At 32.0% G+C, this 12,742-nt stretch overlaps 1 protein-coding gene across 2 annotated transcripts in view; it reads right to left on the bottom strand.

Moving 5' to 3' along the window:
* LOC133183119 (solute carrier family 23 member 1-like) overlaps window positions 1-12,496 on the bottom strand; it is a 36,816-nt gene extending 24,320 nt beyond the window's left edge. The window contains exon 1 of one of the 2 annotated variants that reach the window (XM_061318079.1): window positions 12,396-12,496. In XM_061318079.1, coding sequence (XP_061174063.1) covers window positions 12,396-12,460 — 65 coding nt within the window. In that variant the 5' untranslated portion in view covers window positions 12,461-12,496. Of the gene's footprint in view, window positions 1-6,305; window positions 6,501-12,395 lie in introns of those variants that run through there. The other variant, XM_061318081.1, reaches the window with a different exon arrangement.
* Between the last annotated feature and the right edge of the window lie 246 nt (window positions 12,497-12,742).

Raw genomic sequence — 12,742 nt, 5'->3', positions numbered from 1 at the left:
TATACAAGTAAGATGGCATGGATTGCTTAACGAGTTTGTATCATTTAATCTTTGAATCATATAATAAAACAATTATTGCCACCTTCGAGGTGCAATAATTACCTCGATTGTTCTATCCATGTGGCTAAATCATCGTATTGACGTCAAAAGCATCAATAATTGTATAATGTTCTAATTTTTGAATTTACCCTGGTGGGTTTATGTAAATACATTAGATCATGACAACTCTAACAAGATATTATTATTATTATTAAAATAATATTGAAAACCATCTCTTTATTTTTAAATATTTTTATGGAAGAAAAGGGTTAAAACCATATAGATCAATCTGGCTTCAATCTACGAGTTTAACTACTTAAAAGAACTAAAAGGGTTGAAGAAACTAAAAAATATTTTTTAGATAACAAATCCCAAATGGATACATAGTACATATTTTGTCTTCTGCACTACAGAGAATACTTAAAAACTGTTATTCCTTTAGGGCACATATATTTCTCTGTCATAATTTTGACCGAATTGTAAATCTGTAAATTTTCTAAAACTGGCTCTTTGTCATTTCTCCCTGTTTCTGTCAACATTTTCGTACTCCAAGGTCTAGATATGTTGTTGATTAAATATTTTGAAACTGAATCTTTACTCCCAAGTTCAGTAAAGTTTTACCAATGGCAATGGAAAAAAAGGGTCCACTTTTTTCTAACTTGACCACGAAAAGACTTTTTTCATTCAGAAAAAAGGTGTTTCGAGGGGGCAATGAAAAAAAAATGGTTGAAAGTATTAATGGCTAACAGTCCCTGGAAACTACTTATTACATAAAATCACTGTAACGTATTCTACAAAAAAGATGATCATTTGGTTCTTAAAGAAAAGTTAAATGCATTCTTAAATTGTTATGATAAATTTAATGGCATCCTTGATATAGATTCTATTCAATGATTTGTATTCCATGGAGTTTTTGTATTAATATAGATATAGATCCGATGACGTATGTCACAAGAAAATGGAAATTGAAATACTTGAGACTACATTGGATATCTTTTTTAATTTTTGCATATGTGGAAGACGGGAAATTCACATCATTCCTACAAAACAAAATATTTTCTTCATAGAATTAAGTAATTGTATTTTACATAAGGGAAGTCTGAAAGGTTTTCAGGTTTCATAGCAATAAATTTTTGTGACAATGAGATGTGAAGAATATTCATATAATTAACAATAATCTTGAAACTGCTTTATAATACTATAATAATACTATTTTTCATATTATACTTCTGGGATAAGAATTGATGAAATATATTTTCTATCTTATACTGATATATTTCATAGTGCTTTCCCCCACCTCCCCCACTTTAATATACCTTTATTCTTTGAAGTAAAAGAAAAACCATTTTGCATATCAATTGCTTGAGAAATATTGCTTTTCATTTGTAACAAGAAATTTAGAGATTGGACCTTGAGGCTTTTTTTGAAAAAAATATTATTTTAATTAAAAGAAAATACATATATATACCATCATATAGGGGGGTATGTTTACTAAAACATAAAAGGTATTAAAATAAATTGAGAAATCAAGTGCCTATTGCTAACTTAATGGTCCTTGTATACTGTTAGTTTAAAACCAAGAAATATTTGCAGAGGCAGTAATATCGGAACGCCAACAGTTGCAGTTTTGTCACACAATTATCATATTGTAAATTTTAACTACCCGGTGACAGTGAATAAAAAAATATGTTGGTACCCAAAGTAAGGTCTTGTCTCGAGGAATATACCTGTGAAAATATGAAAGCCCTAGCAGCAACCATTGAATATACATTGAAAAGGTTATAGTTTTTTCAAAAGTAAGTCAAACATCAAGGCCAAGGTCAAATGGTCAAAATTAATGGTGCCTAAGGAAAGGCCTTTTCGCAAGAAATATACAGGTGAAATATGAAAGCTGAAGCACCAATCATTCAAAAGTTATGACCAAGGTCAAAGTTTTTCAAAAGTAGGTCAAACTTCAAGTCAAGGTCAATGGATTACAATTGTTGGTATCCAAAGGAAGGTCTTGTCACAAGGAAAAACATGTTAAATATGAAAGCCCTAGCACCAACTTTTCAAAAGTTATGGCCAAGATTAAAGTTTTTTCGAAAGTAGGTCAAAGTGTAAGGTCAAAGGATAAAGTTGTTGGTATCCGAAGGAAGGTCTTGTCGCAAGGATTACACATGTGAAGTATGAAAGCCTTAGTACCAATGGTGCAAAAGTTATGGCCAAGATTAAAGTTTTTTCGAAAGTAGGTCAAACTCCTAGGTCAAGGTCAAAGGGTCAAAGTTATTGGTATCCAAATGAAGGTCTTGTCACAAGGACTACATATGTGAAGTATGAAAGCCCTAGCACCAACTGTTCAAAAGTTATGGCCAATGTTAAAGTTGGGTAAAATTTTGTAAAACTAGGTCAAACTCCAAGGTCAAAAGGTCAATTATGATGGTAGCCAAAGAAAGGTCTTGTCACAAGGAATACACATGTGAAATATGAAAGCCATAGCTCCAACCAATCAAAAGTTATGAGCAATGTTAAAGTTTTGCGGACAGACAGACAGACAGGGCAAAAACTATATACCCCCGAATCTTCGATACAGGGGCATAAAAAGTAAATGCCAGGCACGTAGGGTCAATTTTGAAAGTGAGAGAAGGGCATTATAAGGGAAACAATATGTGTTTGTGAAACACTGATGCCCCCGTATGGCAACTTATAGCGAAGGTTAAACTTTCTCAAATGCAAATCAAATATGTTGGTACCCAAAGTAAGTTCTTGTCCCGAGGAATATACCTGTGAAATATGGAAGCCCTAGCAGCAACCATTTAAAAGATATGTAAAAGGTAAATCAAATTCAAAGGTAAGTCAAACATCAAGGTCAAGGTCAAATGGTCAAAATTAATGGTGCCCAATGAAAGGCCTTCTCACAAGAAATACACATGTGAAATATGAAAGCCCTAGCACCAACCAGGGACTTATATACTATACTAGTATATAGGTCCCTGCACCAACCGTTCAAAAGTTATGGCCAAGGTTAAAGTTTTTGAAATGTAGGTCAAACTCCTAGGTCAAGGTCAAAGAGTCAAAGTTATTGGTATCCAAAGAAAGGTCTTGTCACAAGGATTACACTTGTGAAGTATCAAAGCCCTAGCACCAACTGTTCAAAAGTTATGGCCAATGTTAAAGTTGGGTAAAATTTTGTAAAACTGGGTCAAACTCCAAGGTCAAGGTCAAAAGTTTAAATATGATGGTACCCAAAGAAAGGTCTTGTCACAAGGAATACACATGTGAAATACGAGAGCCATAGCTCCAACCAATTAAAAGTTATGAGCAATGTTAAAGTTTTTGCGGACGAACAGACAGATAAACAGACAAACAGACCGACGGACAGGGCAAAAACTATATGCCCCCGAATCTTCGATACGGGGGCATAAAAATACAACTTACTGAAAAAATCTTTGACTTGTCCCAAAAGGGAGAATTCTCCAAACTCCAAACTTTATTTTGGTGTGGGATGGTTAGGGTCCATTACGGGGTGGGTGGGGCAACCAGCCTTTCACTGAACATTTTCATACTGAATTAATATGGTAAAAATTTACTTTCAGAAAAAGGGTGTTTGGAGGGGGCAGCCCCCCTCCCCTTTGATTCTATGTACCTGAATATTATGTCAACTGAGTGGAAGTCGGGTGCAAGTTAAATTATTTTTTAAAACTATATGTATTAATTTGGAAGTTTATAATCTAGTTTTAGTCCAATGTAGAAAAATAAATTCTTATGTTTACCTGGAAGGTTACGTGCAGGTGTACATAATGTAGTACATGTATATTTTCTTCAATGTTGGATGTCAGCTAATCAGAGAACATCCTCGCAAGCCAGGGGTCCTGAGTCAAGACGTTCCGGCAACGTATTGACTCAGGACCCCTGGCTTGCGAGGATGATCAGAGAACTAAGAATTATTCAACCTTAAAATAATAATACAGAATGAACAGAAGACATATGACAATTAAATTACAGCGGAATACAAATTGTTAACAGGTTGAAGGTCTGGCTTGTAAAAAATACGAACGTTAGAAAACAAGGAAATTAATGTGTACAGAGTTAGTGTTCATGTTGACCGGTATTTGACCTTTGTTAAAGAATTCTTTGACATGCAAACAACCATCAGAGAAGCTCCTTGTCTGCAAACCATGAGCATATTTAACATGAAAGGGCACGAATTATTTTTTGACATAATGTGAAAGCTAAATGATAAAAGAAAATAAATTTATGGATGTCCAAAAACATGAAGGAAAAAAAGTGTCCTTTTAGAGAAATCTCCTTTTCAAGATACAAGCATATAGCAAAAATTGCTTTTAAGTATGGTCATGGATGTACATCTATTTCTGAAATTCAATAAAGAACAATGTTACCTTTTGAACGAATACAGAAGATCACGAAAGCAAAAAATTAGAGAATATCCTTTTCATTTGCAATATATAATATGAAAGTGAACATGCATTTAGTTCCAAATTGTAAGCAAACATTTATTAGAAAAATTAAACTTAGTAATTGTCTAACGATATACTGAGTAAGAATTAAATAAAAAAAAAGCTAATGTGTGCAAGTAATAACTTATTTTGAAATAATGTATAATACCTAAAATTTAAGTGATGCTAATCAATTTATAAGTATACATGTACATTGATTATTAGGGTAATAAACTGATTGATTTGTTGTTTGCTATTTATTAATTGATTGAATCATAATAAAACAATAAAAAAAGGACTTGAGTTGTTTCAACTGCAAAAGCAATGGTCCGACAGTTTTGCAGACTCCAACGAAAAAATTCCGCACATGAGGCTATCTATAGGGTTGTCTACTTATAATAAAAAATTGCATGCATTTGATTTAAAATTTATTCAATAAGCAGTTTGACAGACTTCATTTTGATTCATTTTTCGTGCAAATCAGAGTTTCGTTGATAACTGTTATACTGATATGCCTTATGCAAAATTTCAACATGTGTTTTGTACTGAACTATCATAAATGAAATACCATGGCCCAGATCAGATCCACGAGACACTGACAGCAGTGTCATTAAGTATACTTACTGTCGTGTAAACATTTTTTTTAACTTCAGACTGAAAATTTATACACGACTATATCTCAGTAAAACTAAGACATGTGAATTTATTGTACATAATCCTGTACCTAGCATTGTTCCTGTTGTAAAAACATCCGTATTGAAATAGAACATGTCTTAAGATTTTAAATTACTCTCACTCTAAAATTAAAGACATTTCGTTTTCAAACTAGTTTCCCAAATCAACATGAATTGGTTATTATAATAATGCAAACGAATACATTTTCAAACTAGAAGCATGTCTTTCCAAATCGACCTGAATTGATTATCATAATAATGTTAATGAATGGATTTTTCCAATATTGAATGGGAAATACAGGATACATCAGTGCCAGTTTTATTTAGACAGCATAATAATTTTATGCACATTAATTGCAATATATATTTCTTTGTTGTGGGTTTATTTATTCTGTATAACTTGTTGGACACATCGAATTTCATTTTTGTGACATCTAATATAGATATCGATATAGCATATATCAAATTATTGTGAGACAGAAAAAAGGTATTTTCTTGTCAAGGTCGCAACGCATGGATGAATTTGACCGCTTCATGACACGTGCAATCTGATGTTTATATTTACTTCACGTGACTATAAATAATATTTTAAAAAAAAATGTCCCAAAAAACAAAACAAAACTTCAATTTATGTGCCTCATCCATTCTATAATTTTCTTGCTGGAAAAAATGTAATATATTCCTGTATTCTCACACAAGCACACATTAAAAATTTAAACAATATTGAAATTCATGTTTCCAATTCATGTAATTATTATACAGTCTTTGTATTTTTTAAATAATGAAGTGCGTGAACTTAAATAAACACTTTTCAAATTTTTTATTTAGGGAAAAAGGAGGTTTGGTGGTCAAATTTAACAAGCTTTTATCCCCTCATTGTGCCCCATTACATGAATCAGTAGAACCTTGTGATTTAAACGGAAAATAAGCAATTGTATTGTACATTATAACAATACTGGACATTCATTGTAAAAGTTAAGGTCATTTAGCGTCCGTCTGCCTTCTTTCTGGTTATATTGTCCACTAACAGTGTCAATAATCAATAAAACATCGGCTAATCTTATCACACGTGCAATGTGTTGTACGGATAGCTTTACAATTAAATACAGTTAGTAAAAAAATAATCGTGAAAAAGACCAAACACAGATACTCTTACCTAATTTTAGTTTGTCAGACGCTGTCCAAGATTATTCACCAAAGGAACACGTAAACAAAAAACACGTTGTTCCACCTCTTTCTTGTTATAATGGCATATTGAAATGAAATGTTACGACGTCCAAGTGTGTTTATATAAAATTCAAACCACAACAGTTTAAGAATTTACAATATCACTTGAATAAATATCCAGTTTTAAGCCTTGCACACATGTATTAAATTTTAACTTGTTATATAAGATAGGGCTCTATTCCGGTATGATGCACATGCGTGTATTTTTACTACTGTGTTCAACAGCCTCCATAATGTAAAAATAACTTGGAGGTTCCCTGTGGGGAAAGAATAAATCTTTTGAATCCTGTCCAAACGAAACGGTATTTAGATTTAACTTGTCAACATAGATGAAACTAACATATGTGTGCCACAATGTACATGTGTATATTACATACACTGACATAAATTTTCGTAATCTAAAATGGGTCTTAAAGAGTCTCCATAATTTATGAGAATGATGCTAGGTATATCTTAATATTTTTTTAAATGCCTATCATTATTAAAATCAACCATGAGCCATAAACTATCTTTTTAACATTTCAGAAATACTTTTAAAATGTATTTGAGCTTAACATAATTAAAGACTTTTGGCCTAGAAGGTCAAGAATCCATTATACCAATATGGTGATTAAATAGGATCATAAGTTTGGGAGAAAATAGGGTCAAATCGAGTGATTTGTGTATCAAGTATAAAAAAAATTACATTACTTTCGTAATGTAATACATACCAAGGGAGGATCAAAGAATTTCTTTTACGGGGATATATTAGACTCGGTATGTCCAAAGCGAAGCCTGGTGGGGGTCCAGGGGACAATTAAAGCCCCCTCTTTAGAGATTTTAAATGTAAAATTATCTTCCATAAGCGTTAAGTCACAAGGGCTCAGGTGACCCCCCCCCCCAAAAAAAATAGTAACAATTATCAAACTATATTCAAAAACTTTCATCAGGTTTTTTTTTTAATTTCACTTGGCAAGTTACGTGTATCCGCTTGTCATTAAGATGTGATTTGCATTTACAATTTTCATGGATTTGCATGACCAAACTTCTCGTTTGTGAAGAAGTATAATATACATCCTCGATATCTTTCTTCTTGATCTTTAAGAATCAACAGATTTGCAAATATTCCGAAGTTAGCTAAAAAACAAATTACCTACATAAAAAGAAATTTGAGTGATGCAAATTATTTTCATTATTAATAAACTGCATAAAAATATATGAAACTGTCACTTTTTCCCCTTAGATAATTTAATCTAATTTAAAATGATCACGAACATTTTTAGGAGATCCTGTTTATCCTTCGCCCTTTAAAAGGAAGCTAAGCATATCACGTATTGTCTGAAGCTGTTTTTTTTTCTGCTGATTTGCCGATGTAAACAAGAAATTCAAAACACTAATGAAATAATGACGAATTACTCACTCCAGTATTTTAGAGGAGAAATTAAGGGACGTTGTCGAGGGGGATACATCCACACCTTTGAGGCTAAAATGTATTAATATAAAGGGAAATCTATCGTGATATTAAAATTTGTATTCAAAATACACTGAAATAGATAAATCATATCTACATAAATACGAGATTATAGGTAGTCCTGCAATTTAAGCAGTGTCAAGTGGACTCTGCTTGATTTCAAGCAATCAATAAAACGAGAAATTTCAACAATAAAGATTTGTCATCGTAGTAAATGTTTTTAAAAAATTTTGATAAAAATACTTCGACAGACTACTTTAGGAAAATAGAAAAATAAATATAAAACTAGTGCACATTTTTTATGTGTAGCTCTCTGGTCAATCAACCAATTTTTTCCAGAGAGATACAATATTCTGCAGCTAGTTCTGAACATGTATATCAGAAAGCAGTTTAGTTAGATTTGTAAATTTTTAAGATATCATAATTAAGATGAAATATTCCTAAAATGACACACATTCCAATGTTTTTTTTTTTTTAATTTTATACACAGTTTTACTTAGTTTATGAAATTTACTGAAAAGTAGTGGGGCTCAAATGCAAGAAATATAAGTAAAGGGACTCAAAATTATAAGAATATCACAAGCAAATAAACTTGCAAAGCCAAAAAAAAAGATGGTGAGATATTTTGAGTAGTGATACCAATATCTGTGAGGGTGTAATAGTGATAAGGAGGGTCTGCGCCCCCTGTGACTTCGCCTATGGAAGCTAATCGTAATGCATGTATTTTTAGATTACACTTAAATTCACCGAGGCTTTGCCCTGAAATCCTAACTGAAATTCTGTATGTTTGGAAAATTGGTATATTTATTTTTCTAAAGGATTGTAAAATATAATTTTCACATCTTATATAAATATCGATATAACATATCAAATTCGCTGAAAGATAATTTGCACTTGAAACAAGATTATTTAGTCATTTGTTGACTGTAGTTAAAGCGGTAAACTAAAGTCAATTAACTGTTTTACGAACAAACCTAACTTAAAATACCAGGTTACAAGTGAACTATAGTTAAGAGTCGTGAAATATTATTTCAAAGAGCAATTCTGATACGAAATCAAAATTTATTTTAGATGAATTTTCTTTTTTTCCCCTTTGTTTATTCATTTATTATTTTCTTTAAAATTTATTTATTTATTTATTTCTGTCGTGAATTGAGAAACACTGTATTATATATCATAGGTAAAGTATGACTTTGACAGGTCGACTGGGGATGCTTACTCCTTCGTGGCACCTGAACCGATTTCTGAAGTTTACAGAGGTCCGTGTTTTCTCAGCTCACAATTTGTATTGTTTAATTGGACTTTTGAGCCTGATTAATATTCGTTACCTTCACGTTTCATATATTAATTATAGAATAAAAAATTAAATTTAAGCGGAATTTTCTTACGTTAAATATACATATAATACGACATACAACTGGACAGCGAGCACATGGCCTACATTAATCCTCGTGATTAAATACACTGTAATACGATTTAGAGGTGTTTGCGTCTTCACAAACCAAGAAGTTCCGATCCGAACTCAGCTCTTTCTAGAGATCGGATCGGAAACCCTTGTCTAGAGACAAGTTCGGACAGCAGTGTCTATATATATACTTACTGTCATGTAAACATTTTTTAACTTCAGACTGAAAATTTATACAAAGCAATATTTCAGTAAAACTAAGACTTGTGAACTTTTTATAGATAAACCTGTACCTAGCATAGTTCCTGTTTAAAAAAAAATCTGTACTGAAATAGAACATTTCTCAAGGTTTTAAATTACTCTCACTCTAAAATTAAAGACATTTCGTTTTCAAACTAGCTGCATATCTGCACAAATCAACATGAATTTATTATTTTATTATAATAATGCAAATGAATACAGTTTCAAACTAGCTGCATATCTTTCCAAATCGACCTGAATTGATTATCATAATCATGCAAATGAATACAGTTTTCCAATATTGAACGGGAAATACAGGATGCATCTGTGCCAGTTTTATTTAGACAGCACAATACTTTTATTCACATTAATTGCAGAATATATTTCTTTGTTGTGAGTTTATTTATTCTGTACAAACTGTTGGACACATCGAATTTCATTTTTTCTGACATCTAGTTATAAATATCGATATAACATATCATATTTGCTAAAAAAAAAAAAAATGAATGAAACATAATTTGCACTTGAAACAAAATTATTTGGTCATTTATTAATACATTAATTCTTGTGATTAAGTACACTGTAATACGATTTAGACGTGTTTGCGTCTTCACAAACCAAGAGTTTCCGATCCGAACTCTACTCTTTCTAGAGATCGGATCGGAAACCCTTGTCTAGACTCAAGTTCGGTTCGGAAACCCTTGGCTTGCAAAGATGTATTAGATACATTATTGTACAACCAGATATACTGATGATGTAACAGATCATAAGATTGTAGATGACTTTGCATCAATTCATGATAAATTTATATACATGTAATTCTTTAATTATAACATATAAATGAACAAAATTTTATATCATTAGTGGATGACACTTCAACCCATAAACGCAAAATAGGCTCTATTTGTTTTTGTACATTTGTAATATGTCACTTTATTCTGACAATTAAGGGAAGTATAATTCAAAATGTTCAGGTTAACTTTGAGATATCCGAGGGTTCGAGATATCGAGGGTAAAATACTTAAGAAATACGTGATATGGACTTCCTAGTCACTTCGACATATCCATGGTAATCGAGATGTCCGTGTTCGAGATACCGAAGTTCAACAGTATTTCATAATGCTGTTAGAGGGATTTATATGGAAAAACAACAGGTTGATTTAATTTAAAAAATTGATTCACAAATCCTTCAATATATTTAGAATTAAGAAACTTAAACTCCTCTTACATGTAAAAATTGAAGAAGATCCTAATAATACATGCACTGAGGAAAACACTGTGGGACACTGGTGATGGATATAGATGATATTCAATGATTTGTAGTTGGATATGGAATTTATTTCACTAGTGGGACGGGATTTTTGGATATTTTCACGAGTGCGAAGTACGAGTGAAAATATCCAAAAATCCTGTGTCACGAGTGAAATAAATTCCATATCCAACTACAAAACATTGAATTTTCTGTTTATTACATTTTCTTTGATTTTCCCTTTGCCTCGGTCTTTTCTTAACACAGTGTCATTAGACTGTGACGTCATAGTTGAGCAGTTGAAAAGTCATAGCATTGAAAACATTGTAAAATTAATTTTAGCAACATATTTGGGAAGAAATTGGCAGTTTAAGTCTATATCAAGATGGTTTAGTTACTTTCTCTATCTTATCATGGGCCAGAAATTATTCTTTACTTTGATATATCCCTTCACACTGTGACAGAATATCATTTTGGTATCCTTTTACACTATATGAGAGAATATCACTTTTATTCAATAAATAAATCACTGTATTTCACTGTTGAAAATGTAATCAATTATTTTATGTAACCAAGTAAGGATACTGTGTTTAATCAATTTTGGAACAGACAATCACCCGGGTATGTTCGATATGTGATATTTATCGTTGTAAATAAATGTTGTTCTTTTATTTACGAATATGGAAATTTTACACTACTTAATAAAAAATATAACCCTTGATCGGAATGTTGTGGATTGCTTAACATTACGCCGAAAACCGAAAAATCACTATGTTAAAAAGATATTCTACCTTATACTTATTTTCGTATTTTAGGATCTTTTTTTTTTTTTTTTTTTTTTTTTTTTTTTTTGTGGAATACCCTCATTCAATGAATGCTCTGTAATTTGTGAAATATTCGCACGAACACGGAAAGACTTTGGGAAATTTCGACTACCTACGTTACAAAATATTACAAAGACTGACTGAAATCAGTAGAAAAAAATAGAATATCGTTTATAATCCTAAGGAATTTATAATCTGTGCGGGGGAGGGGGGGGGGCAAAATTTACGTAAAAACAGGAATGGTGTACAGAAGATTACTTATAAACGGTTAATGGACTTGTAAGTACATGAAGTTTGTGTTATTCAAATTATTGTAATGCTTTGCAGGCCCGTAGCAACGGTTTCAAAAGTGGGGGGGGGGGGGGAACTTCCCAAAAAAAAAATCTGTCAAGCAAAAAAAAAACTATACTGACCAAAAGTGGGGGGGGGGGGGATTCCAAAAATTATCTGAAAAGCAAAAAATAAAAGCTATAAATTTACTGTCTAAATCCTGAAATTTGACTGTGCTCGACTTTACAACATCAGAAAGTGAGTGGGTGTGTGTGTGGCAACCAGCATCTCAAGGAAAATTTACTATAGCAAAAACTATACCCAGAAGAAAAGGGGGCGATCCCCTGCCCCCCCCCCCCACCCGCGTTCTACGGGACTGCTTTTTATCAATGCTACAATAGGAGTATTAACTAACCTGATATCTCCGTTTATTGGGTATAAATTCCTAGACGTCCAATAGTCCCTGTGATATAAATTCACGTTAGTGTATTAAAAAGTTATCTATGATAATGTTTAAACGAAGGTGCGTTTATCATTACCCATGTTTGAAATATTCAAAGTTCTTTTAAGTAAATGCTTACCTAACTTCTCCGTTGACTGGGTATATATTCCCAGTTGTTAGATTGTCTCTGCGATTTAAAGTCATATCTTCTGATTTGAGGAAAATCGACCTCTGAAACAATTAATTACCTGAAAATAAAATATTAAACCATACCACATCAGCCTCAGATTTTATTGTTCACATTCCGTAACTTTTGAAAATCACTATTTTAAACATTAAGATTGAAGCAATATTTGCTAAGAGTCAATGCGCTAAATGTCAAGAGGTACATGTATTAATACACAAAATTTATCCTGTTGAAATGTCCCTGTAACATCCTAGTTCTGTGTTAGGGGAAATTGCAAACGTTTTAAATAAGAGGATAAA

This window comes from Saccostrea echinata, unplaced genomic scaffold, assembly GCF_033153115.1.
Source record: "Saccostrea echinata isolate AGI-Se365-2 ecotype Australia unplaced genomic scaffold, CSIRO_AGI_Sech_v1 ptg000009l, whole genome shotgun sequence".
Taxonomy (NCBI): Eukaryota; Metazoa; Mollusca; class Bivalvia; order Ostreida; family Ostreidae; genus Saccostrea; species Saccostrea echinata.
The sequence above is the reverse complement of the archived record's forward strand: the minus strand, read 5'-3'. Positions and strand labels throughout refer to the sequence as shown.